The 27,837-nt window shown below is 51.4% G+C and overlaps 1 protein-coding gene across 5 annotated transcripts in view; it reads right to left on the bottom strand.

The window, feature by feature from the left end:
- Positions 1-27,837, bottom strand: part of CMIP (c-Maf inducing protein) — a 257,606-nt gene that overhangs the window by 41,178 nt on the left and 188,591 nt on the right. For 2 of the 5 annotated variants that reach the window (XM_032284536.1, XM_032284537.1), the window contains 4 exons: positions 16,658-16,819; positions 11,256-11,297; positions 7,883-7,945; positions 4,593-4,673 (listed from right to left, as the gene is read on the bottom strand). In XM_032284536.1, coding sequence (XP_032140427.1) covers positions 4,593-4,673; positions 7,883-7,945; positions 11,256-11,297; positions 16,658-16,819 — 348 coding nt within the window. Of the gene's footprint in view, positions 1-4,592; positions 4,674-7,882; positions 7,946-11,255; positions 11,298-16,657; positions 16,820-17,599; positions 17,808-22,975; positions 23,397-27,837 lie in introns of those variants that run through there. The other 3 variants (XM_032284538.1, XM_032284540.1, XM_032284539.1) reach the window with 3 other exon arrangements.

Genomic DNA, 27,837 nt, shown 5'->3' with positions numbered 1-27,837 from the left:
GTAGGTGTGGAAGTATGAGATGGAAGGAGGTGGGTGTGGAAGGGGGTGTGAGATGGACGCAGGTGAGTGTGAGAGGTGGGTGTGAGAGGTGAGTGTGGAAGGAGGTGAGTGTGAGAGGTGTGAGATGGAGGGAGGTGAATGTGAGAGGTGGGTGTGGAAGGTGGGTGTGGAAGTGAGTGTGAGATGGAAGGAGGTGGGTGTGAGGTAGGTGTGAAAGGATGTGTGTTTGTGCAAGGCTGGTGTGGACAGAGATGTGCATGTGCAATGAGGAGCCTGGGCATGTGTACACGCACCAGGCATTTGTGGCAGAGGAGGTACTCGTGTGTGTCGCCATCGTGAGGGGGCAGGAGAGGCCACCCTGGTCGGAGGCCCCATCTGTGCCACACTAGGGAAAGCAGTGCCTGTGCGTCTCCATTCACCAGCCCCCTGGAGCTGAAGGGTCCACTGTGGGGCTCTGTTGAGGGGCCAGGTCAAGGACACAGGGACTCTGCTCGTGCCCACCAAGGGCCATAACTGATGGCTGCTGTGCTCGGCCTCTTCCAGGTGTCAGGGGGGCAGGGGCCACAGAGCGCTCCGCCAGGAGGCAGGAAGGAGAATGCCCAGGAGCAGAACAGAGATGCAAGAGAGAGGCACAGGCCAGACAGGGGCCTGCGAATATGGCTGCCACATTCATTCCCAGGGTCATGGCTAAGGCTGGGGAGGTGCCGGGACTGTCAGCCCCTCGAGCTGTGTCTGGCCAGTCAGGAGCAGCATGATCCTGCCATGACCCTCCAGAAAAGTGATGCGGCCGACCAGCAAGACACGGAGGGGAGCCTGAAGTCTCCAGACCTGTCCCTCTGTACCCATCTCAGTGGAACCCGTTTTTTGAAGATAGCAGCCTGAATCAGGACTCTAAACTGTAGAACAGAAACAGAGAGCCCCCTCAGGTCTAACTGTCCCAGAAGCTGGCATGAAAGCTCTGAGTGGAACCCGTTCCTAACACGCCCTCCTGCAGGCTCCCGGGAGAGTTTCTAGAGCTGCTGGGGACTTCTTCACATGGGGTCAAAGGGGCTGAACTGGGGTACTCAGAGATAATGGAGGGGGCACTTTAACTCATCTGCTTGCTAGGACTGCCCTGCTACATAAAGAGGGAAGCAGAGCCCCCAGAGCAAGTCCAGAAAAATGCACACACAGCACGAACACACATACACACACTCTCTCCCTCCCTCCCTCTGTCTCCTGGGTTAGAAAGTGAGACCTCTGCCCCACAGGCTTTGGGTTGCCACCCCTCTCTGGGCCTCGCTGTCGCCATTATGGAATGAGGGTCCGCAGAAGTGATCACCTGCCCCTTCCACCTCTGGGGTTTTATGATTCTATGAACTGCTTCATCAGAGACTTAAGACTGGCATCTCAGCTACTAGATTTTTGAATAATCAAGGTCATTTCCACCGAAATAAACATTTACGGAGGGATCCTGCAGCCTCCTCCTCTTTGGAAGAGTCAGTATGTTCCCTTTGGAAAGTTGGAGGTCAGATTAGCTGGTGGTCCACTGGGGACAACCTGCACCTCTGTTCTGCTCCTGGCCACCCCCAAGCCCCCTACTGAGCTGGGCGCTAGCCTTCCTTGTCACCTTTGTCACAAGAACACTCTGAGCGGCATGGGGCACAGATATGGTCGTTCTCCAGAACAGTTTAGCCAATTATTTGGATTGAGTCTCCAGAGAAACATACTGAAGAACCGCTTCCTTGTGTTTCTAGTTTTTATTTCAGTCTAGCAAGGAACGTTCTTTGAGACTTTCAAAGCTTGTTTGCTCATCCATGAAATGGGGTACATGACATGTTTGCAAGAGATGCACTCAGAACAGGGGAGCCCCCAAATCCCAGAACAGCACTGTGGCTACATTTCCGGCGTTTGCTAAATGTCTGAGTGCCTCCTTAGGTAGAAATACTGCATTTGGAGAGAGAAATCACTGTTCATGCCACCCCACAGGCTCCTGGCTTAGGCAGGCTAGGTATGCTTCTTAGCCAGAGACCTGACCCCACACCAGCTGCAGCCCCAGCTGCAAAATGGTGCCACTGGCCCACGGCCACCTGGTAAGCATTAGGGAGCATCCAATGAGTGAGTGTCAAAGCTCTCTCTTGCCCACAGCCCGTGTTGCTATGATTCTGTGAGGTCAGGTCTTCCCGTGCCTGGTATGGCCATAATCGCTGCTCAAGACAATCTGTTCTTCTACAGGAAAAGCGGATCCTCCTCAGTCTTCCCTATGGTTCTCCTCTAACTCCGCTCATGGTGTATAATTAGCAGGCGCCAAGGGCAAGGTGGGATCTGGGTACATTAAAGCATCCCCAGACACCTGAGATCACTTAGGGGGTGCTCGTTACAAGTGAGGTGAGGACTCACGGCTGAGGGTCCCTACTCTCTGCCAGACCACCACAGATACTATAAATTCTGGGTCTGTGCAGAGCTGTTCTGATTTTTATACAGAAAACTATTACCCAGTCAACACTCCAGGCCCATAAAACTAAGCAAATACAGGAGAGGTGTTTGGTGAAGCCTTGAGAGCCTGTCTGAATTGTGAATTTTTTCCCTTTGAAGTCAGATGTCCCCAAAGAACCCTTATGAAACAGTTTATTGACTAACATGGAATATGCAAAAATGTTTATGTGCCTGAAGAGGCATCTCCCTGTCCCTGCCAAGTGTGTCCTGGGGGTGTGGCTCTGCCACTGAGGAACTAAGGTCCTTTGCAAGAAAACCTGAAGAACCTTTGCTCTGAGCTCGGTACCAACCATCCCATGCATGACACCCGCAGGGGTTTTGAAGTTAACAACAGGGCCCCCTCCTCCCAGCTGGCCCCAGCCAGAAGGAGATCCTCCTCAAACTGTGAAGGCCCAAATTAAGGCAGAAACCCCTCCCCATCCCCCTGTGGGGAGTCTCCTTGTCCTGAAGAAAGAGCTGCACAGGGTGTCCCTCTCCCCTGTGTTCTGAAAACAAGAAATGGATTTATCCCAAATCTAGGAGGGGCTCAGGAATCAGCAACATTTCAATTACGGTTTCAATCGCTTACAGTAGAGAATGGCACACAGAGTTCGTTATGGTACCAACATGAGTCAGCTGGTAGTGGTGGCCTGGAACGAGGGAGGGGAAAGAGTCTGACGCTACCTGTGGCTCTACAGGAAGAGTCCTGTCATTGATTAATGATGTCTGCCATGAGTATGGAAGGGGTAGAGGAGCACGTGTCATGTACTTTCACCCCTGACTGGGGAAGAGGCTGTAGGTGATACAGTATTCTTCAGGGGCATGGTGTGAGGACAGGCAAGCTACGCCACAAGGGAAATGGTTTGTGGTTACCCTTTTCCAGAGTTGTTTTCACGCGCTCCAGGAGACTCCAAAGTCTAAGGTGGTGGCTGGGAATGGGCCCTGGCCTCAGGCTGCCTGCTGCTTAGCTCCCGCCAGGAGCAGCCACAGCTGCTCATCAGACCCTGCCTATCCTGTCCTGCCTCTTTGGGTCCCAGAATCCTCCTGTGCACAGGATGTCATGGGAAAGGCATGAGGGTTAATGACACACGACACTCAAAGAGCATCACATTCTGACTCTAAGAAGGCGTTCAATAAACTTCTGTGAAAAGATGTTACTCTTATTCCTACCTGTGGTCCCTGTGGCCACTTAGCGGACCTTGCTAAGCCTTAGTTTCCCTGTGTCGTATGGAGCAAATAATGGCATTTGCTGCTGTCCCTGGAATGATGAGGGAACACCAAGGGGCCACACAGATTACAAGTGCCCCGCCCACTGTAAGGGCACAATTAAATCCTGTCTTTGTATTAAAAAAACAAAATTAAAGACCACGCTTTATTCAGATTCCCTCAGTTTTCCCTTCATGTCCCTTTTCTGCTCTGGGAGTCCCAGGGAGGACCCCAATGACATTTAGTTGTCATGCCTCCTTAGGCTCCTCTGAGCTGTGACGGTTTCTTAGATTCTCCTTGGTTTTGACCTTGAGCGTGGGGAGGACTGGCCAGGTACTTTGTAGCTTGTCCCCCTGCAGGGATTTGTCGGATCTTTTTCTCACGATTGGAATGGGGTGATGGGTTACTGGAAGATCACAGAGGTAAAGTGTCATTTTTATTTGCCTTACCAGGGGATCATTCTGTCAAATTGGCTTCTTGCTGTTGATGTCGACCTTGACCACCTGGCTGAGGCTGTGGGTCTGGTTTCTCCATTGCAAAGCTATTCCTGCCCCCTCCATACACTGCTCTCTGGAAGGACCTGGCTGTGCACAGCCCACACTAAGGGAGTAAGAAGTTATGCTCTGGGTCCTTGAGGCTGGGGTCTCTACAGACGTTATTTGGTCCTATTCTGCCTGGGAGGCTTTCCTCTTCTCTAGCCACGGTATGCTTGTCATTCTTATGCGCTGCAAAAGATTCTTCCTGTTGCCGTAATGGAGGACAAGCTGTACAAAACCCTCAAAGCTCCTTAACCAGAATCTCAACCCCAGTTCCTGGCTGTCAGGCTGCGCCAACCCTATTCCCCAAATCTGTGCCAACGCAAAAGGCCAGGGAGGTGCACGGGGCCTCGTGTTCTGGGCACCATGGTCTGGATGTTGGGCAGAAGGACTCACCATGTTATGCTTGAGGATTCGCTGCACCACGGGGGTGAACACCTCGATGACCACCATGGACCGGGGCCGCTCTCTGCAGTGCTGGGGAGAGAGTGGGGTACAGTTACCGCGGGCCTAACAATGTTCTGTGGCTGCTAGCAGGGCTGGGGACAGCGAGCTCAGCTGTGGGCGCCTGGGTACCCTTGATGAACAATGTTGTACAGCTTTCTAAAAAAACAAGTTGATTGTGGAGGATGGCCAGTTCTAGGTTCAGAGCGGAATAGAGAGGAAGGTAGAGAGCTTTCCCATATACCCTCTGCCCTCAGCCTCCCCTACTATCACTGCACGTATCACGGTTAATCATGGGGTTGGGGCATTCCAGGCCCTGAAATGTATCCTGGGCACTCGGCCAGCAGGCGTGTGGGGCATGGAAAAGGAATCCTGGTGGAGAGATGGGGCCCAAAGGACAACAATCCTGTTTCCCTTTCCTGACCCCTGACATACACAGAGGACTCCGGGAAGCGGGGAAGGTGCACCACGGCCCCCTTTCCTCCCAGGTGCTTGCGTTTCCACCCCACAAGCTGAAAAAGGACACTGTGGTGTCACTAATGTGGCACGTATCCCTGCAGTGCACCTGTTACAGTGGAGAACCCCACACTGACACACCACTGTTACCCAGAGTCCACAGCTGACTCCAGGGTTCATGCTTGGTGCTGTCCTTACAAATGTCTAATGTCATGGATCCACCACTGTCCTATCATAGGAAGTCGTTTCACTGCCCGAAAAATCCTCTGTGCTCGGCCAATTCATCCCTCCCTCCCCCAGCCCCTGGCAACCACTGATCCTTTTACTGTCTCTGTAGTTTTGCTTTTTCCAGAATGTCCTGTAGTTAGAATCACGTGGTGTGCAGCCCTGCAGACGGGCTCCTCTCACTCACTAACATGCATTTAAGGTTCCTCCTTTCTCTTCATGGTCTGCTAGCTCATTTCATTGTCTGAATGTTCCATAGTTTATTTATCCAGTCACCCACTGGAAGGCATTTTGGGTGCTTCCAGGTTCTGGCAGTCATGAATACAGCTGCTGTAACATCTACGTGTAGATTTCTGTGTGGACAGGTGTGTTTAACTCACTTGGGGAAACATCTACGAGTGCCAATAGTTTAAAACATTTTTTATTCTTTTTTTTTTTTTTTGGAGTTAAAAAAGTAGATGAGATGAGAGCTTCTGTTTGCTTTTTGTTTGGTTTTGAACTGAAAACTTGAGGCTGTTTCAGACGGTACACACGGGAGTTTTGACATGGTCCTTATTTAATACCTAACGAGACTTTTGCAAAGCTAAGATTCTGCATGTTTCCAAGATCTGAAAGGTCTTGGAACCTGGGTATGACAATACGAGGGCTTCCGCATTTGAACACCAGGGTGTTGACGATTCTGCGACTTGTCAATTGGTGGGTATAGCAGGTGGGGGCGGTCTGCAGGCCCAATTCATCACCAGTGTGGTGTTTTGTTTTCAGATTGGAAAGGAAGCTCCTCAGGCCGTGCTGACACGGCCTGGCCACTGCCTCACGTCCTGCACACATTTATAGCCCACCTGGCCCTGGAGGAGGATGCTGAACCTGGGATATGAGAAATCAGGGCTCCCCTGAGAGAGCAGGATGAATGAACTTTCCTCAGACCCTGGAATCTGGCAGGAGTGTGGCGGGGCGGACACAGCAGAGGCTTGGTCCCCTCAAGCTCTCCTCTCTCAGCTTCAGACCCCAGCGGGAAAACAGCTGAAGGTGAGTCCCACACGGCTGGGACCCGCCTCACTCCAAAAGGCAGACGGCCCTCTTTTGAACACCCACACAGGACTATAGCAGAGAATACCCCAAAGGAGAGCTCTTTCTACCTCACCCCTTTTCAAACTGTGCTGCCAGGAACCCTCAGGTCAGAAATACGGCGAGGCAAGTGTTTCTTGTTCTACAACAAATACCTGGTGTTCTAGAACCCAAGTTTGAGAATCAGGCGATCTGGGAGAAATCGTAAGTTTGAGAGGCAAGCATGGGGCACGTTTGGGTTAAACTGGACAGAAGATGGAGGAGGTGACCTGCTGTGACAGACAGAGGAGCAACCAGCTGCTCTCTCAGGACGTGGGCTATTTAACTCCACTCTGCAGGGGGTATGATATTCATGAGTTCTGGGGGCAGAGAAAGCCCTTGTGTGCCCTGAGGAGCCCAGGGCCTGTGTGTATCCACACCTGTATGTGTGTACACACACACACACACACACACACTCGTGGGCATTCACCCCCTGGGCCAGGGGGCACTCACTGTGCATGCCCACGTTAAGGATGGGGGGTGGAGGTTGTCCAGACCCTGACAGGTACCCTGGGCACTCAGGCCAGTGGGCGCGTGGATCACTGGAGAAGGAGCCCCGACAGGGAGGCAGACTCCAGGAGGACAATGGAATCTTGTCTCCCTTTCAAAGCCCTCATCCCCTGACACACACACAGAGGACTCCCTGGATGGGGGCAAGGGAAATCAAGTACAGCATGGTCCCCTGCCCTCCCGGGGGCCTGCTGTTCCACCCCACAGGACAGTCCCATTGGTGGACACAGTCCACGCCTCCCCAAAGGACAGCAGGTGACCTTGGCAAGAGGCTGGTAGTGGGAGTGGGGAGGGATGAAGACCAGCTGAACAGGGCAACAGGGGCATGACAGGGGAGCGCTGGAGACGTGTCTTTCCAAGGACATCAAATTATTACACTAAAAAAGCCACACAGCAAAGAACAATACAGGTCTGTGTGCTGGTTCAGCCTGAGATGTGAAGATGTGCTCTGGGAAGGAGAAATGCCTGGTCCCCATGTGCCCTGGGTGGGCATGTCCTATGTGAATCCCACTGCAAGGCTGGCGCCAGGTACCTGGGAGTGGATGCCCTGCTCCACGGCTCCTCTAAGCCAACCCGTTTTCAGGGAAAGCCCTGCAGCCGCACCCCACCGTGGGCCAGCCGCTGCTCAGAGGGGCCTTGGCTAATAATAACCAGCTCTGACGTCAGGAGCCCAGAAAATCTGCAGCAACCTGTCTCCCAAGACAGCCAGGAAGCGATTCCAAGGAAAAGCAAGATGCTCCCTCCAACTCTTTGTCACCTGTTTGGCAGAGAGGTGGGTGTAACCCTAAGAATGGGTGCCTGGCACGCCCTCCGCCTGTGTCTGGGACCCTGACCCAAGATGGTAGGGCCCAGGTTTTCAGACTGTCTGTGCAAACCCAACCCCCGGTGTGCACACCCAGAGGCAGGTTCATTCCTGCAGTCACAGCCCCAGCTTAGCAAGCCCATACCTTGCAAAAGAATTCACAGAGATCTGGTGGTGGGTGGTTGTTTTCCAGCAAAGGAGCGATTGCCTGAAAGACAACGAACAACGATCAGGAACCTCAGGGGAGACGGCCACGAAAGGACCTAGAACAAGCTCCAGGCCATACTGTTAAGTGAAAAAAATAAATGCAGAACGCCACATCCTGCATCACATCATTCATCTAAAAGCAAACAAAACCCCCCAAAAACCCACAATCATATCTGTCTGTGTGGGTCTGTCATTACCTGACAACAAGGTGTTTCTGAAGAGGGCACTGGGATGGGATGAAATCCTCTTTTCCTGATGAAAGCATACTCATGAAATACTTGCAAAATTGGCTGGGTGCGGTGGCTCACGGCTGGAATCCCAGCACTTTGGGAGGCCAAAATAGGCGGCTCACCTGAGGTAAGGAGTTCGAGACCAGCCTGACCAACATGGTGAAACCCCATCTCTACCAAAAATTAGCCGGGCGTGGTGGCGGACGCCTATAATCCCAGCTACTAGGGAGGCTGAGGCGTGAGAATCACTTGAAATCAGGAGGTGGAGGTTGTAGTGAGCCAAGATCACGCCACCGCACTCCAGCCTCAATGACAGAGCAAGACTCCGTCTCAAAAAAAACTTACAAAATGATATTTTAAATAAAATTAAAAGTTCTGTCACAGCTGGTATGGCTGGGGCCTGGGTCTGAACACGATTCTGAACTTGAACCTGGATTCAGCTTTACGCCCACGTTCTTCGCCGCCATGGTGAGCGCCCTCCAAGGTGAGACGGAGCATGGCTGGGGTTTGGACTCCTGGTCCATGACCAACAACGGCTACTATTGCCTGGTCAGTGGAATGAATAAAACCAACTCAAGCTATAGTAGAATAATCAGCACATAAAAAAATACCACGCACCATTGGGAGAAGACTAACTGCCAACAGGGCAAAGAGGATTTGGCTGCTGGAACGAAAGGAGGCACCAGAAGACTTCCTAGTAATGACAACAGCAATAGTAACGAAAGAACACTGAAAGGCGAGCCTGTAAAATGCAGGGGTGAGGGTCACACCCTCAGATCACATTCTTTCCTGTTCTCAGGCATTCCTGCTGAGCCGGGAAGCTCAACCTGATCCAATTAAGGGTTCAGTTCAGCCACATTAACTGGATAAAGGCAGCCTGGATTTCTCAGATCAAAATTTCTTTCCCAGCCTTGCCCTGAATGTAAGGCCTTGTCCTCCGTCCAGGGCTTCCAGGCACTCAGTGGGACCCACAGGTGTTGCTGGCAGGGAGAAGGCAGCCCTTGCTTCCTACCTCTCACGTTCGCTCCTGGCTCTGCAGCAGCCAGTCTCACCACTTTGCCTTTGTCCATGTCAGTCACCCTGCCTGGACTGCCTTCCCCAGCTTGCTCCATTTACCTGACATTCTCCTATCTATCCTTTAAGATGCAGCTTGGACACCTCCTCCTGGAAGTCCTCCATCATTATCCTCCCAGTCCCCTCCCTGACAGAGGGTAAGGATCTGTCCTCTGTGCCCCCCTAACACCCAGAACAAGCCTCAGCCCTTGGCCATGTTGTCTTTTTATTATCTGTTGACCTGCCAGGTTCTCTCAGGACACATTCAATCCTCAAAGGCAGGGTTCATGTCTTGCAGCTCTCTATCTGTGGGACTGAGTTAGTGTCTAGCACATACTTATATTCACAAGCTTAGCAAAGTTTGTTATATGAATTGATTAATTAAAATTAAGCCAGACAAAGGTGGTGGTAAGTGATTGGGCACACTCAAGTTGACTTGTCCTCCTGTTCTGGCAAGAGAAGGCAATGGACGGTCAGGGTGAGAGCATGGAGAAAACGTCTCTACTGTTAGAAAACATCCAGAGTGCCGGCTGGGCGCGGCGGCTCACGCCTATAATCCCAGCACTTTGGGAGGCCGAGGTGGGTGGATCACGAGGTCAAGAGATTGAGACCATCCTGGTCAACATGGTGAAACCTCGTCTCTACTAAAAATACAAAAATTAGCTGGGTGTGGTTTCGCAGCCTGTAGTCCCAGCTACTCGGGAGGCTGAGGCAGGAGAATTGCTTGAACCCAGGAGGCAGAGGTTGCGGTGAGCCGAGATCATGCCATTGCACTCCAGCCTGGGTAGCATGAGTGAAACTCCGTCTCAAAAAAAAAAAAAAAAAACCAGAGCGCCAACTATGTGCCAGACACGAGCTGAGAGCAAACGCAGAAGCTGCTACTTGACTCTCCACAGCCAAAGGCCTGGGGCTCACCTCATTTTGTGCATACAGGAACAAGCTCAGCTTGTCAGGGCGGAGTAGGTGGGTCCCCCAAGGCCCTGATTCAGCTATAGGAGCCTGAGGGGCCTAGTGACCGATGCCGCCCTTGTTCTGTACTTGCAGCCAGGAGACACCCCAGGCAGGTTAGTTCCAAGGTCCCCTCCTGGGCACAGCAAGGCTCTGCCTCTTGCTTCTATTTCATCTCCCATCCGCTTGCTTCTCATTCCCTTATGCTTTATGCTCCAGCAATGCTGACGCTTCTAGAACACACCATGCTGCTTTCAATCTTTGTGCCCTTGCACATTTTGTTTCTTCTCCCTGGAATGCTTTTATCCCATTTTGCCATCTGGCAAACTCCTATTGATCCTTCAAAACGCAGCTCAGATACCACTACCTCCAGGAAGCTTTCTGACTCCTTTCCCAGGTGAGTTTATCACTCTGCTCTCTGCATTCAGTGTCTATTTTTGGGATGATCAATCACCTTTGTCTTTCTATAATAGGCGATGAGCTCCTTGGGGACTAAGTTATCTGTGGATTCAAATACACAGCACGGTGCTTGGCACCTAGCAGGTGCAATTTCATTTCTTTCTTCTCTCACGTGAGAGTTAGGTTTTGTAGCTAAAAGTCACCCAGGAAGATGCTTTACCCCAAAGATGCTTACATCATGGTTGAGTCCCATAGCACCTCACTTTATGGAGCACAGGAAATTAAACCCAAGTTCTATTTGTGTATTAACTGGGAGACATGTCCTGGGGCAAGAAAGAGAACGTTCCTTTCAGCTAATGGGGTGATGCCTCTAAATAAATTATATGGTCTCTGCCATCTCCTGCCGTCAACTCCCTAGGCAGACTCAGGAAGGGGGAGGCGATTAAGAGACATTTGCTACAAATCTCAAAGACAGATAATTATACTCCCTCTCCTACCAAGTGGGGCTCTGAAATGTGCAAAGGCAGAGGGAGATGCGACTGGCTTGCTAGAAAAGACAAAAGGAAGCAAGGCCAGATGCTAGTGGGTTACAACTGGCGCCAGAATTACCCCACACCAGGACAAGGACTGTGGGCTCCAGGAAGCGGAGGTGGTGGAGGGAGCGTTTGGAGAGGAACTTACCACGATGATGTTTTCATGCTCCTGGGTGGTCAAGTTTGTGTTCTAAAGGAGTGAATGGAGAAACCAGGAGGAAAACAAAAGAAAAGAAAATTAAGAAAACGAGTATTTGGACTTCAAGATCCACAATTTCGAAACATCTTCAGCGTCACAGACCAAGTGTTACTGTCATTTTTTTCTTAATTAAACAGATCAGAACACCCTCAGAGGCAAGGTTGGGAAGAGGGAAAATTGTAGCTTTGGGGCAGGGAGACCTGAGTTCTTGTTCCTGTTACAGGACTTGAGTTATGTGACCTTGGGTGAGTCGAGTCTGGGGGAGACTCAGTTTCTGCTTTGGTAAATAGGGTTCCCAGTAACCATACCTCATTAGGCTGCTGGGAGAGGATCTGGCCCTTGTCAAAGTGAAACTGCTTAGAAGCCGGAAGGCAGGCTCATGATAAACATGTAAAGAAACACCTTGTAAGGGTCCTAAGGCTGTGCCAGGCAGCCTTTCAGGAGTAACACACACATGATTTCAGTGCTCCTCAAACTAAGTTCTGTGAGTGCGTCCGAGAGGTTTTAGCTGAATTCAAATTCTAGCAGCTGACTTGCAAAAACAGAATTAGGCTGAATGGATTACATTTGCTGATATTTTAGGGGTCTTCTTTCCCCCCACCAATCTGGACTTTTCTTAAATAACTGGTAACTGTTACAGGTTGAACATCCCTTACTGAAATGCTTGGATTTCTCTTTTTTTTAAATTTTGGAATATCTGCATTATACTTAACCAGCTGAACATCTAATCTGAAAATCCAAAACCTGAAGCTCTCCAATGAGCATTTCCTTTGAGTGTCACGTCGGTGCTTAGAAAGTTTCGGACTTTGGGCTGGGCGTGGTGGCTCATGACTGTGATCCCAGCACTTTGGGAGGCTGAGGAGGGCGGACTGCTTGAGGCCAGGGGTTCAAGACCAGCCTGGCCAACATGGCGAAACCCCGTCTCTACTAAAAATACAAAAGTTAGCTGGGCGTGGTGGCGGGCACCTATAATCCCAGCTACTCGGGAGATTAAGGCAGGAGGAAAGCTTCAACCCAGAAGGCGGAGGCTGTAGTGAGCCGAGATTGTGCCACTACACTCCAGCCTGGGCGACAGAGCGAGACTATCTCTTAAAAAAAAAAGGAAAGAAAGCTTTGGACTTTGTAGCATTTCAGGTTTCTGGACTAGGGAGGCTTGACCGTGCCACCACGTGTGAGCACATGAACAAGGAAAGGGACGAATGTCCAACAAACAAGTAATCAGCAAAGGCTCAAAGCTCCCACCCTTCTTTCTTGCTAGTTTCGTGGTATGTTCTGCTTTGCTTGTCTGTTTTGCTGGACACAGGCCTTCAGTGGCGCCAATTCATATTTCCTAACAGAGCCACATTCGCTGCTTGTAAAGAGACCCTTCATTTGATCAGTGTTAGCGAGTTGGACTGTTCTGGTTCTAGACAGAGCCCTGTGGCTCCCACCTCCCGGACCGGCTTAAGGCATACGGGGGTAACTAATGTGTTTATAGCAGCCAAGGCAAAAGAAAAGTTCATGAGCCATGATTTGCTTTTGCCCAATAAGCTGGCTCCCCGAGGGCTGCAGGAGGCTGTGAAGCCAGGCAAGCATTTGAACACGAGTCTCTACAGGTCCCCCTGAGACGTCTTGACCTAGGTGAGGCTGGACCCAAAATACTAGAATCCGCACGGGAAAGGAGGTTTCTTGGATTTGAACATTTCTTTAGTGGAGTCTGAGCAGCCTGTTTATGGTAGATTATTAAATATCAGTCATTTTCAGCCTAGGGGGAAGCCTGGCCTTGGTCTCTCCTTAGGACTGCTGATGAGCTCGCTCTGCCTCGGGCACTGTGTAAGAACACTGTTTTGCTCATGCCACCAATTTCTTTTGATTATGACAGGTTCTCTACTAACCCATTGACTGATCAGCTGCCTGAGACTGACGGGGTGCAGTGACTAGCATGTTTAAGGTAACAGGGGATGGGGTGAGGATCTGAACCCCTGTCTGTCCTGACTCCAGTCTATTTCCTACCGCTGAGTTCCAGTGCTCCACGACACATCCAAGAGGCAGTTCCTTATCTCGGGCTGCCAAGGGCAGCTTGACAAGCCCATCCCTGGCTTCCGCCCACGCACCTTTCCAGGAAGGCTTTGGTGACTATGGACACCACTTCCTCTGTCCCAGTCACAGGGCAGCCCATGCATTGTGCAGGGAGCCTTCTCTCCGCCAGAGCCATTTCCACCCCCGGTGGAGCATGTCCACTAATAGCCACTGCATTAGAGGCAACACTTGACTCCCGAGCTGAGTGGCCACTCTACATACAACTTAACAAAGGTCTGGGAGGGCAGGGACAGCCGGCTTGGCTTTGCCGGTGGATGGACAGTTCTTTCTCAAAATTGTTTTGCGTCCTTAACAGCTCCCTCCACGATGCCCCTCTGCCCGCTCCCCCTTCCACTTTCTGGTCGGTTTGGTGATGCTTGGGACCTCTCCAGAGGAGGCCTTGCAAACAACCTGAGTAAACAGAACAGAGAAAGAACCCGGCCCCAAAACAGGGCACGCAGGTTGAAGGCAGGTGTTTGTTTTTCCAGCTACCCTCTCTAGACACCTGGCTGAGGGCGCTTGTGGGGTTCAGACCACAGGATCCCTTATGACAATGAAAATGTGGCCATTTATCAAAGACCCTTGCATGTGAGGCACAGTGCCAAGCGCTTTATGGGGATGACAGCATCTTATCCTCAATTCTATGACATGGGTACTAGTTTCAGACCCCATTTACAGAAAACAACTGTGCCCAGAGAGGCCTAGCAACTTGTCTAAGGCCACTCAGCTACTGAGGGCAGGACAAGGTCCTTTTCTACAACACATACCCTTAATCTACACAGTTACATACTTGCCAAAAAGTCTCTAGCAACCCAGGTTTGTGCCACATCTATGTGCAGGGGTGTGAGCTTCACCACTGGGCAGACCCGGGCGAGGGTCCTGGCCCACCACTTATCTGACTGGCCCTGTGTAAGCTACTTAACCTCTCGGCACCCCCGGTTGCTCCTCTGTACATTTTTATACTTACCTTGCAGGATCCTTGGAGGAAACTGGGGAGGTCTAAGGTCATCAAACTGACCAGTGCAGAGTATGCATGAGTGGATGCCGGGGCAGGCAGCCTGGGCTGGAGTCCCAGCTCTGTCGCTCCCTAAATGCCAGCTCTCTTCAGCTCTCTTCAGTAAAGTAAAGTGAGTAATGTTGACTCCCTGCCTGACACAGTAGGCTCAAAGCACATGGAAACTTCTTCCATTTTCCTACTTCAAATGTCATTATTCCTCCATCCTAGAACTTAGGGGTCAGCTGCCTTTGAGATTTTTACTTTAAAGCCCAAGAAGGGGCTAGGTGTGGTGCCTCGTCCTGTAATCCCAGCACTTTGGGAGGCCAAGGTGGGAGGACTGCTTGAGCCAGGAATTTGAGAACAACCTGGGCAACATAGTGAGACCCCACTGGTTATTAAAAAACAAAACAAACAACAACAAAAAAACACTCAAGGAGGCATGTGAAGGCCAAGGGGCATGCGGTCACCTGAAGCACATCTGAGATGGGAAAAAATCTCACACAAGGCTGGCAATGGGGCACATCTGCTGCCTTCAGCACTGCGCTGATTTAATGAGGGTGTGGTGGTGGGTGGCGCTGCAGGGGTGGCCAAGTTGGTCTCAAAAGCCCTTGGCAGCCCTAAGGTGGAACTTCTAGCTCCATTACAAACTTGCCATGTGAGTCGGGCTCAGTATCACTGGGCCTCAGTTTCCTCATCTGTGAAGTGAAGACAGCAATGCCCATCTTGGAGGGAGAATGTGAGTTTTAAAAGATAGGCTGTCTCATTTTGGGAGGCTGAGGCAGGTGTCTCACTTTGGGAGACCAAGGCAAGTAGACCACTTGAGGTCAGGAGTTCAAGATCAGCCTGGCCAACATGGTAAAACCTTGTCTCTACCAAAAATACAAAAAATTAGCTGGGCATAGTGGCACACGCCTGTAATCCCAGCTACTTGGGAGGCTGCGGCAGGAGAACTGCTTGAACCTGGGAGGGGGAGGTTGCCGTGAGCCGTTGCGCCACTGGACTCCAGCTTGGGTGGCACCTGGCACCTGCCTGGCTTACTATAAGGTGAGTAGAGCCCCCTTCTCCAGATGTAAAGTCTGCACCTAGGGCTGGACATCCACCACCCAGCCTCAGAATTCCAGCCATTCTGTGATTCATTTCCCAGCCTGGGTTTTTACTCTTCTTGGAAGGATGCTGGTCTCCCAACTGCAGACAACACCTCTGACCTCTGTCCCTCTGTCTGAGACTGTCACTGCACCTACTTTCTACCTCCCACTCCGCCCCTCCCAGAATGAGGGACCCTCTCCACTCCGCAGACACGGAGGGCTGGTGCCAGGCTCCAGTCCCACGGGCAGCAGCCAGCCTGGGCCTGCAGAGAGAGGGGAGCTCTCCAGGCAGCCGGACGCTTGCATGGGAGCTTGACGGGAGTGACTCAGGAACCGGGGATGCCACTGCCAGGGGAGGGGGACAGAAGCATCACTCTGGTGGCTGTGCACAGTTTAATCAGGAGTCATCAACTCCAGTGTTCCCAGAGGGCCGGGTGAGCAAATAAACAAGAGCAGTATTAATATTTGTAAAGCGCCTAGAATAGCACCTGCAACAGAGAAAACAGAAAGAAGCACATTTCTGAAGCGCCTTCTGCCTAACCAACAGCGGCACTGATGACAGTCACTGTTCGCTGCTTGTCTCTCCCTGCCGGGACGCAAGCTCCAGGGGGGTAGGGGGCTTGTCTTTGCTTGAATTCCCAGATGGTGCCTGGCACACAGCACACACTCAACATGCGGGGAGGCCAGCAAAGCAGATGGCACAGGAGGCCCGGCCGACGGGTGGCACCAGGTAGCACCAGCTGCAAAATGCGGCTGGATTTTCTGATTGTTTTCAAAGAGAACCTGGAAATTCCCATTGTATTGTGCAATCTCCTCATTTTAAAAATGGTGTTTAAATTAGCACATCTAAAGGCTTTGGGGAGTGACTAGGGCAGAAAGCAGAGTGCACCTGGACCCCTGGATCTCATGTGGGCCAGTGCTGGGGCAAGAGAGAGATGGGGCTGGGACTACCAGCCCTCACCATACGGAGGGGTGGGCAACACCTCCTCTTCCGTGCCTACAATCCCCAGACAGCGCAGCTGGAAGCAGCTGGGGCAAGCCTCCCTCACCAACTCCCACAGACGGCTGGGTGGGCAGCGGCTCACCTCCTTCAGCAGCAGGGCGACAACACAGCCCACATGGAGCTCTGCCCGCGCGCTGCTTGGCGTGGGGCTGGTGCTCAGCGGAGGGAAAGGCAACCAGGGTAGAGCGGGCCAGGGGAAGGGTTTTACCTCGGAGAGCAGTTTCGAGACAATTTCCAGCGGGGCCTGGTTGATGGAGTCATCCTGCAGGGGGGACGTCAGGGCCATGTCCACCAGGGTCCGGATCTCTTTCAAGACAACCTCCCAGCGGCTTGGGTTACTCAGCACTTTTTTGTATTTGTAAATCTTTTTCTGGTTGAAAGAGAGAAAGTGACAGGAGCATGTTACTCATATAAGGAGGGCAGAAGATGGAAGATGATCAAAGAATCAGATGGGTTAGGGTGAAAAGGGCCCTGAGAAACTGCCAACTTGGCCCACTCCGCGTATACGGAAACTGACACCTTGAGAGAGGAAGGGGCTCGTCCAAAGCCACACGGTGTGTCTGCAGCCAGGCCTCCTAACACCAGACAGTCCTTCCCCACACAGGCTCACTCACCCCGATGATAACCCTTGACAGATGACCTTTTTCTTTTTTTTCCTGTTTTTTTTGTTTTTGTTTTTGTTCAAAGGATGAGAAAAGTGAGGTACCCAAGAGGTTAGAAAATTTGCTCAAGGCTCTAGAGCTGGCAAAGCTGGGACAGAAAACCACGCATTCCGACTGTAAAGCCAGTACCCTCACCACCATGCTGTATGTCGCCCACAGTTTCCACTGACTTACAAAAGAAAACGGGGTGATTTCTCTTTTAGATCATGTCTTCTGCCAACTCATTCCCCAACTATTCAAGTGCAGTAAGAGTGGGAATGGGTCAGTCCACAAAGGGGCTTTCGCTGAGTTGAAGGCACTATTTCCGCCTACACCAATTCCAAGAGGTCCCTTGGAGAGAGGTAGTCAGCTCGGGAGCACGACAGACAGGATTGAGCCGATGGGAATTCAACTCTTGCCAGGTAGGGACTGAACCCGGAATGCTCCCCCCCGGAAACCCAGCGCCGCCCTCTGCATCCACCTGGTGAGGAAGACAGGAGAGCTCTCACCTTTGCTGGGTGCTGTGTCGAAGCCAGAGAGTGGCTGAGGCAGGGGCTGCTGCCTCCCTGGATTTGAGGCAGAGCTGGTTCCGCCTCTCTGACATCATGGAAACAAGGCCTCGGAAGGCGAGGTCTGGGCCAAGCACTCCCCCACCCCCCCCCCGCTGGCCCACTGCACCAGGCCTGCTTGGGAGACTATCTAAATGGATGAACTCCTTCATTAAATGCGCTGTTCCTTGGGGAGAGCCTAATTTTAGTGTTAACATGCCAGCAACCAGCTGGGGTGACATGTCACAATCTTTGAGCCAAACTCAGAAAGAGGAGGGGGGAGAGGAGGGTCCCTTGTTGACCTCTGAGGCTCAAACAGAAACCTACAGGCTGCCAGAGTCTCCCTGACCACTTAGTTTCTGAGTCAGGAATTATCAAGTGGTCTTGGGATCCACTGCTACCAAGGAAGCATTTGGGAGGCACATTCCATGCCAAGTTGAACATTTATTGTGCGGGTGAGGCCCAGTGGTGGGACGGGAGGTACACCGGAGTTGGACACGTCTGGTTGTTACTAGAAAACTTTCACCTTCGGAGCCTTAGGGTCCTGTTCTGTAAGTCAGGCTTGAAGAAACTCGCATCTCTTTCAGTCTGTAACCCTCATCCATCCTGGACCCATGTGGTCCAGTCTCTTCATGGAGCGGCATTCAAAAGGAAAATCCAGACAAAACAGCCAAGACTAACAAAAAGGAACTCTGAGACTTAATCTGTCTCTCGAAAAACTGAAGGAGATCAAATGTAAAGCCTAGGCCAATAAGGCATCCCAGCTTCCTCCTCTCCATTATTTTCCCACACCCCATGATTTTCTGGGGCCTCTGATACACTCATTGACACTGGTGTCACCCCTGTGAACTCACGCCAAAGACAGTTTTCAGTCCCCCCGCCACCCCAGGCCTTTCCCATCATCTCCCCCTCCTCCTCTCTCTGCTCCTTCTTCCTCCTTCTCTATTGTTTTCATCTACACCCTACCCACCTTTCTCTCCTCTTTCCAGAACACTGGTCTTACTGCTCTTTGCCCATTCACCCATTCCACATCAAGAATTAGAAAGAGACCAGCTCTTCTCATAGGCCCAGCAGGGCAGAGGAGGCCAAGGCAGCCCAGCATTCCCCAGGCAGGAGGAGGTGAAAGGCCAGAAACATTCACTTGCCAACCATTTGAGATCCTACAAAGATGGGAGGAAACGCAGGGCAAGCTGTTGTGGGGGCGTGTATGGTAAAGAGTGAACAGGCTGCTGATGTTGATGGTGGTGACAATGACTACCGGCTGAGCTTCATTAATGACAAGATGCACCCAGTCCACCGAGTCTCCGGAACCATAACCAGCCTCCTTCCCAGTTACCGTCAATGGAAGCCGCCCTGTCCCATTGCTGTGAACAGGACACGCTGCCTGAACAGCACAACCATGTCTGTGCAAAACATGAGATGTCTGAAGCAAGAACCCTACCCGTTCAGAGGATGAATGCTCCTTTGAGCCTTAGTCTGTGGTTTCTTAGTTTGCACCCAGAGAATTGTTTAATTTTTAAAAGACCGTGAAATGATCACACAAAACCCACCGTGTATCAGGCCCCAAAGCAAACCACAGCGGTCCACACCCGTGTCTCCCCACAGCAGAATGAGGATTTGCATGGAGTCTGGGCTCTAAGTGCACTCTCTTCTGATCAGTTGCACGGTATTTACTTTTGAAAGACTAATGATTTCATTCTTTTGGTAAAGGTGATGCATGCTCACTGCAAAAAAACCTAAACCATATTGAAAAGCACAAACAAGAAGATAAGTTTTAAAAGGCCTCAAAAAGCCCACAACCCAGAAATAGCCACCATTAATATTTGGTGAACATCGTTCCAGGGAAGTCTCATTTAAACTCTGCAAAATACAACCAGCCCTGCGGTGGGCAGCCGTGAGTACAATCTCCTGCTCTCCACACACAGATGCCACTCGAGATGCAGAGGCAACCAGTCTGAGGCACAGCAGGGCCCACTGGGCAACACCGGCGCCAACGCAGCTCCAGAGACGAGCCCGCGTAGTGGTGCGCCCAGCCTCAGCTCATCCACAGCTCCCCTCCTTCAAGCGCGAAGGACAACAGCTTTTCCAGGAGGGCCTGGGCCCTTGCTTCCCAGGCATTCATGGGAGAGTCTGCAGGAGCTGCATTCAGAACCAGAAGGTCCCAGGGCTTGTACCAAGGGCTAACATTTCATGTGTATGTACCATGTGCCAGGCACTGTGCTAGCTCTGTGATAACAGGGCTTTATCTCACTCAATCCTCATGGTATCCCATGAACTGGGGGCTTGTGACAGGGAAGACCCTGAGACAAGGGACCGAGTGCAAATGCCTTACTGATTTGAGCAGAGACTGCAGGAAACACTGGTGGGGAGAGTGGGGAAGTGAGACGGGGAAGAGAAGATGGTCAATAAATGGGGCATTGGCAAGCACCATGGTGTGGGCGATGGGGGCTGAGTCCTCCTGGGGGCTCTAAGGGACAGTGCAGATCACACTCAGAGATGATTTCCCTAAGGAGAGAGGGAGCCGGGCATTTGTCCATCAGCTCCCTAAACTCTTCAGGGCTTCTTTCTTTTTTTGAGACACAGTCTTACTCTGTCACCCAGGTTGGAGTGAAGTGTGTGATCTTGGCTCACTGCGGTCTCCACCTCCCGGGTTTAAGTGATTCTCCTGCCTCAGCCTTCCAAGTAGCTGGCATGACAGGCACGCGCCACCAAGCCCAGCTAATTTTTGTATTTTTAGTAGAGATGGGGTTTTACCATGTTGCCCAGGTTGGTCTTGAGCTACTGAGCTCAAGCGATCCTCCCACCTTGGCCTCTCAAGGTACTGGGATTACAGGCATGAGCCACCGCGCCTGGCCAACTCTTCAGGGCTTCTGACTGCTCTGTGCCCAGGCCAAAGTGATCCCAGAGCCACAAAAAAGCACGCGCTCATGCAGGGCTGCAGGTGTCAACGGTGAGCAGACTGCAGCCCTCACGTGATGCTGAGGGCGTGGCCAGCTGCAGCTGCTGCCAGAAGACTGTTAGTGTTCTCTGTGCACAGAAGCCTATCATGGCCCTGAGAAGAGAAGCGATTTGCCCAGAGTCAAGCAGCAAGAAAGCGACAATTCAGAAGCGAAAACTGGCTCTGGCCACTCCAAAGCTCTTTCCATCACATCAGCGAGAGCCAGCGGGTTTGGGTGGAGAGGTTATCAGATTTGCTAAGAGATCCTGAAGAAGGTGTGAAGAATGCTTGGTAGCATAGGGGCAATAGCCAGGAACAAGCCCAAGAGGCTCTAAGGCTGGCGGCCAGGTGACCAGAGGCGGCGGAAGCAACAGGGGGAGGGTGAGTGTTGCATTGTGGGTACGGGCGGGCTGCAGGCAGACCCTGTTCCTAGAAGAGGCTCTGAGCTCCGGATCAGGGTGGCCAAAGGGATGAGGGAGACCTGCCCAGGATCAACAGGGCCCTGTCCCTCCTCCTTAGGTGACAAATTGGCATGTCTCATCCCAGGAACTCTGATGAGCTCATCAGGTGATGAATCATGGAGGAGCTGGGACAGGGACGCCTCCGGAATCCCTACTCCAGGCTCCCTGGAGGCTGGCCCTCATCTTTGCAATATGTTCTTCCTCCTGAGCATGCTTTGCCAGGTGGGATGGGGGGGCCTGGTGGTTTATCTAGCATGGACCCCTCAGGCTACTGGATTCCTTTGAAGCGGGGTGTAGACAGGGGTTTGGAACTGCTCTGTGGCTGGGCACATGACCTGTTATTTCTAGAAAGGGGCTGACTTAGAGCAGGGTTGGGAAACTATAGCACGAAGGTGAAACCCAGCCCCTTCCTAGTTTCTGTCTGATGAAACCAAGAATGGTCTCACAAGCTGTAGGAGTTATGAGGGAAAATAAACACAGGATATGCAACAGAAATCGAATGTGGCCCACAAAGCCCCAAATATTTGCTATCTGGCCCTTTCTAGAAAAAAGTTTGCCAATCCCTGGCTTTAAAGGTCAAATCCCAGCCTAGTAGTAAGCAGGCGAAATGGTGCTCAACACCATTAGTCCTCGGGAAAATGCAAGCTGAAACAGTAAAGAGATACCACTCGCCCCACGAGGGCAGCTGTGAGAGAAAGAGACAGACAGCGTCAAGTGCTGGCGACGACGTGCAAACTGGGAAGCTCATGTGTTGCTGGTGAGAAGGTAAATTGGTACAGCCACCTTGGAAAACAGTTCGAAAGTCTCTTAAAACGTTATACATAAATTCATCATATGACCCAGCAGTTCTGTTCCTAAAAATCTACCCAAGAGAAAGAGAAACTCCAGAGACATGCCCAAGAATGTCCATAGCAGCATTCTTCATAGAAGCAACTGAAATCCATCAACTGCTGAACGGATAAACAAGACGTGGTATAGCCATTCAGCCAAACAGTATTTGGCAATAAAAAGGACTGAATTACCCACACACTGCAAGATGGATGCGCCTCATAATCACTACACTAAGGGAAAGAAGCCAGATACAAAAGATATATTATATGATTTGTCTTATATAAAATGTCTAGAAAAGGCAATTTTATAGAGACAGAAAGTGGAACATTCATTGCCTGGGGCACAGAACGGGGATGAGACTGCAAACAAACACGAGGGCATCTTTTGGGATGGTGGAAATGTTCTAAAACTGAACTGTGGTGACGGGTGTACAACTTTATACATTTACTAAAATCACTGAATTGTATACTCACAACGGGTGAATTTTATGGTATGTGAATTCTATTTCAAGAAAGCTGTTTTTGAAAAATGCTATCCATCCACCCACCCACCTACCATTCACCCACACATCCATCCATCTGCCCAACCACCCATCCATCCATTCATCCATCTATCTACCCATCCATCCACTCTCCATCCATCCATCCACTCTCCATCCATCCACCCACCCACCCACCCATTAATCAGTCCACTCATCCATTCATCCATCTACTTATCCATCCAACCATTCACCTACCAACCTAACTATGCACCCACCCCCCATCCATCCATCCTTCACCCACCTCACCATCCATTCAATGCCATCTACCATCCATATTTCTATCACTCACTCATCTATTTATTCACCCTTCATCCAACCATCCCATGAAGATCTACTATGCCGTGCCAAGCACTACGTTAAGTACTAAGGATGACCGTGGTGAGCAAAGCAGACAAGCCCTGGTGCTCATGAAACTTACAGTCTATTACTTGCATCACTTTCCTTGTCTGCAAATCAGGCTAAGAACAACTACTGTCAAAGGCTTGCTGTGACTATTCCATGAGATAATATATAAAACACTTAGCCCAGTTCCTCACTAAATAGCAACTCTGATTACTATCACCTACCAGGTTCTGTAAAGGAGTAGTCCAGGGCGGTAGAACTCAGCAGGACTCCCCACACCCAAGCCCAAGCCCCGCCAGCCAGCGGGAAGCAGAGCCAGCAGGCAGAGCCTCCTGCTTCCCGTCTGGCAGAATCAGCCACTCCAACACTGGCCTCACCGTCTCTGCTTGTCAAGGAAGGGACGTTACCTGGGCAACACTTGCCATCGCTCTGGCAACTGTTTTCCCGGCAGCGGCAAGCACATACGCCGGGGTTCTCAGGCCTGGGAAAGCAAAGCCTGTTGCTCCTCCGTGGGAGACAAGTCGTCAGCGGGAATGTGCCCCTTGCCAGGAGAGGCGTAACTCAGAATGTGCTGGAAGCGCGTCGCACCAGCCTGGGGCTGCCGCTCGGCTGCTCTGCTGCCGCAGCCTCTGAGGCTCGCGCGCGTACACTCACAGCACGCATGCTCCCCACCACCTGTCGTGAAGACAGCACGCTGCATGGGCCCTCCCATGGAACTGCAGAGTGGAGGAGGACCACACAGGGAAACCTGAGCCAGGGAGGAGCCAGACTGGCTCTGAAAACTTTTTTCCAGGGCAGGTCCTAGAGCTGAGCTTTCTAGTCCGGCAGCTAGCAGCCTCAGGTGGCTACTCACACTGAACTTCATTAAAATGAAATACAACTACAAATCCAGCATCTCCATCACACGGTGACACTGCAGTTACTCGGAAGCCAGCTGCGTCTAGTGGTGACTGTGGTAGCACGCATAGAGAACATCTCCGTCATCACAGAACGCTCTGCTGGGCAGTGCTCTCCTAAAGTCTTGGAGTTCCTGTCACCACACCCCCAGGGGCCCAAGAGCATGTGTGTTTGCCTCTTCCCATCACTGCTGAGGTCTAGTATGTGTGTGGCACCGTGCTTGGCCTGAGGAGATGGCCATGGCCCTCGCCTACCTCCTACCATAGGATGCCTCCCTCTCCCAGCCCCCATCTCACTGGGACCCCGCCTTGGAATCTTCTTCCGAGGTCTACCAAAGTGCAATGCCTTGCACATCCAGGGAGAATGACTGGCTTTCCTGGTTCAAGACTCACTATGGCTGCAGATGTAAGTGTGCAGGAAACAATCTGCTATCTCCACCAAGCCATGGCTTCTGGGAGGACTGACACTTGGGAGGTAGCATTTTTAGCCTTCTCTTGAGCCCTCCAGAATATCTTCCCTTAAATCCTGTGAGCACCAAAGACTGTCATTTTACCTTCACATATAATGGAGGCCTCATAACCATCCCATGTGGGTTACCCCCAAACTGCCCTTTGGGTCCAAATCTTCACAATCAACCGAAGACCAGTTCATAACCTCTCAGCTCCCTGCTGCTGCATTCCCCACAGAGACCCCCTGGGGCAAACATAGCCCCCCGGCCTTACTCCCCACGCCTGCTAGCCCACGAAATCCATGTCAGAAAATCGGTCACAGTGCTGTGGCTACCATTTCCCAGGGAAGGAGGCCACACTGCCCTGATAATCTGTGCACTTTTCCAGTGAAACGCAGAAGCCCCAGCACTCGGGTGACTGGGGGGCATTCACCATCTAACTGTGGAACAGAAAATAACTAGAAGATAGTCAACTTAATGCGAGAGTGACACCCTCAAAATCTCATTTCTAAAGAAATACGGTACATGCACGTTTTGTTTGTTTTTGTTATAGGTCAGAACTTTAGAGTCAGCAGTGCTTTTGGGATTAGACTCAATACTTTTTTCTCTCTGATTGGGACTGTTTTCTTGCCTCAGGCTTGGTAGAGTCAACTCTGGTGCCTCTGGGAATCACACAGGGGCTCCCCAGTGAGATCCCATCACTCTGGCCTGAGACAGCAGGCTCTCTGAGGGACCAGGGAGCTGCCATCACTATACACACACATATATATATTTACTTCATTGAGATAAAATACACACACAATAAAATCAACCATTAACCATTATTTATTTATTATTAGCTTTTGAGATGGAGTCTCACTCTGTCACCCAGACAGTGGCATGAACTCGGCTCACTGTAACCTCCAGTTCCTGGATTCAAGCGAGTCCCCTGCCTGAGTCTCCCTAGTAGCTGGGATTACAGGCGCCTGCCACCACACCTGGCTAAGTTTTGTATTTTTAGTAGAGACAGGGTTTCACCCTGTTGGCCAGGCTGGTCTCAAACTCCTGACCTCAGATGATTTGCCCACCTTGGCTTTCTAAAGTGCTGGGATCACGGGCGTGCGCTATTGTGCCTGGCCACCATTAACCTTTTTACAGTGAACAATTCGGTGGCATTTATCACAGTGTTGTGTAACTGCCACCACTATGTCGAAAACTTTTCCATCATTTCAAAGGAAGCTCTTTTAAGCCATTACTTCCTATTATGCCCTCCCCCAGTCCCTGGGCAACCGCCAGTCTGCTTTCTGTCCCTGGATTCCCCCATTGTGAACATTGCAAATAAATGAAATCATACACTATGTGCCCTTTTGTGGCCTCCACGAGGCCTGGGAATCTGCATTAAACAGCTTCCAGGTGAGGCAGATGTTCTTGAGCCCTCTAAGCAGCAAGGTTGTCACCCACATGCCTCCCCTTCTCTCCTCCACCAGGTGGATGTGATACTGACGAGAGGAGGGGTTCATACCTTGCCCAGGTCACACAGCTGCTGCTGTGGGTGGAACTGTCTCTGCCCAAACTGCTGTGGGTTAAAATGTGTCTTTCGCTGCATATGAATCATATACGATGTGGCCTTTTGTCCACCTAGCATAAGGTCCTCAAGGTTCATCCGGCTCTGGCAGGTGTATGGATAACCGTCTGCTGCATGGATACACTGCAATTTCTTTGTCTGTTCATCTGCTGGTGAACACTTGGGTTTTACCACTGCAGGCTATCATGAATAGTGCTGCTACGCACACAGATTGTTGCTTTTCGCCCTGGCCCCGTGCCTCAACTGCACTGAATCGGATTAAGTTCTGCCACAGGACAGCACAGGGTTTATGGGGTCTTTTGGGGACCCCAATTTACCCCACACAATTACTGAACTCTGTTACTTGCTGGTTCAGCTAATTCACAGATGAATTAATCAATGCTTACACTTCAGGACTCATGTTTTCAAGGTGGGTAGAGGGATGCCTACTCCGAGTGGGGCACTGTCTCTGTGGAGGGGCAGGAAGTGGGGAAAATGACACGCAGATGAGACAAACCAGCCCCTGCACACTCCCAGCCTGGCTGAAGGCTGAGGCCAGGCACAGAACATTCTAACGAAACGACTCATTACAGTCACAATGGCTACCGTGTATCAAGTGCTGACATTTTCCTAGAACCACCACCATGCATTCGGGTTATGACGCGTGACAAGACAGCGGAAAAGCCATCGCTTTTGGAGGGCACTCTGCAGGCCACGTCCTGTGCTAAGCACTTTGTATAAATACATTTTAAATCATCCCAGCCCCCCAATGAGGTGAGTCGTATAAGTCCCATTTTACAGATGAGAACATTGAGGCTGAGAGAGGTAAGCTATGCAGTTACTAAGAATCACAGAGAATTGGGATCCAGGTCTAGCTCTGGATTCTGAGCACCTGACCATCATGCCACTCTGAGAGGCAAACCTGAGCACCTTCTCTGCCTTCATCAATGCTGCTGCTGCCTTTAAATTGGAAAGTTGAGCCTTGCCTCCTCTGATTCCCAGCAGCAGTTGCAGGCTGGTGCAGCTGGGTGCCCAGTGGACAGCTGCCAGAAAAGCCGGCTCCTGGGGAGATGGGCAATTTGTTTGCAAGAAGGGAAAATGCCCAGGCACTCAGCCCCAAGCGCCCACAGGTGGTGGCCTCCTGTGGTCAACGCTGCCTCCAAGGGAGCAGAGGGAACTCAGGCGGGCATCCTGCTCCACTATCACTACTGCATCGGCTGGTTGCCTAGGTAACCACATTCCCGGCTGGCAAGGCGATGAGCTGGCCTTGGTGTCAGGCTGCCAGCTGAGTGCCACATCTTACCTTGCTCTTCAGGCCAGCTGCACCCTGGGCAAAATCCAACCATCATGCAGATGCTGTCTGAACACATTAAAAAAAATTGTATGTAGCTGTTTTCCTCACTGAGCTAGGAGCTGCTTGGAGGCAGGGATGATGCCTCATCTGTTCCTTCCATGTGTCTGCATGGTGACTGCCGCCACCCAGGGAAGGTGCTCTCCGTATTTGTTTGAGGGAGAACCGGCAGCAGAGAGAATGCTAATTGGCATTGACAGCTAACATGCGTTAGGTGCTGATTTAGGCCAGGCTCTGCACCAAATGCTTTCACCCACCCTGTGATTCTTAAACACTGGCGTACACATGAATTGCCTGGGGGTCTGGTTACCACACAGATAGCTCGGCAGAGCTGGGCAAGGCCTGGGAATCTGCATTCAGTAGCTTCCAGGTGAAACAGATGTTCCTGAGTCCTCTAAGCAGCAAGGTTCTCACCCACATGCCCCACTTCCTCTCCTCTACGAGGTGGGCATGCTGCAGAGGAGAGAGGGACTTCATACCGTGCCCAGGTCACACAGTTGGTGGCGTGGCTTGAACTGTGTCTGCCCAAATCATAAGTCCAAGACCTAACCCCTGGTATCTGTGACTATGACTTTCTTTGGAAATGGGGTCTTTGCAGATTTAATCAAGTTAAATGAGGGCGTACTGGATTAGGAAGAGGCCCTAAATCCAATGACTGGCATCCTTATAAAAAGGCTGTGTGGACAGATACACACACACACACACACACACACACACTCACACCAGAAAGACCTCCACGTATGGAGGCAGAGCCTGAATGTCAAGGTGCATCAATGATTGTCGGACACTATCAGAAGCTGGGTGGGGCAAGAAGAAGGCCCTCCCCTAGAGTCTCAGAAGCACTGTG

This window comes from Sapajus apella, unplaced genomic scaffold, assembly GCF_009761245.1.
Source record: "Sapajus apella isolate SASKATOON/1434 unplaced genomic scaffold, GSC_monkey_1.0 scaffold15, whole genome shotgun sequence".
Lineage (NCBI taxonomy): Eukaryota > Metazoa > Chordata > Mammalia > Primates > Cebidae > Sapajus > Sapajus apella.
The sequence above is the reverse complement of the archived record's forward strand: the minus strand, read 5'-3'. Positions and strand labels throughout refer to the sequence as shown.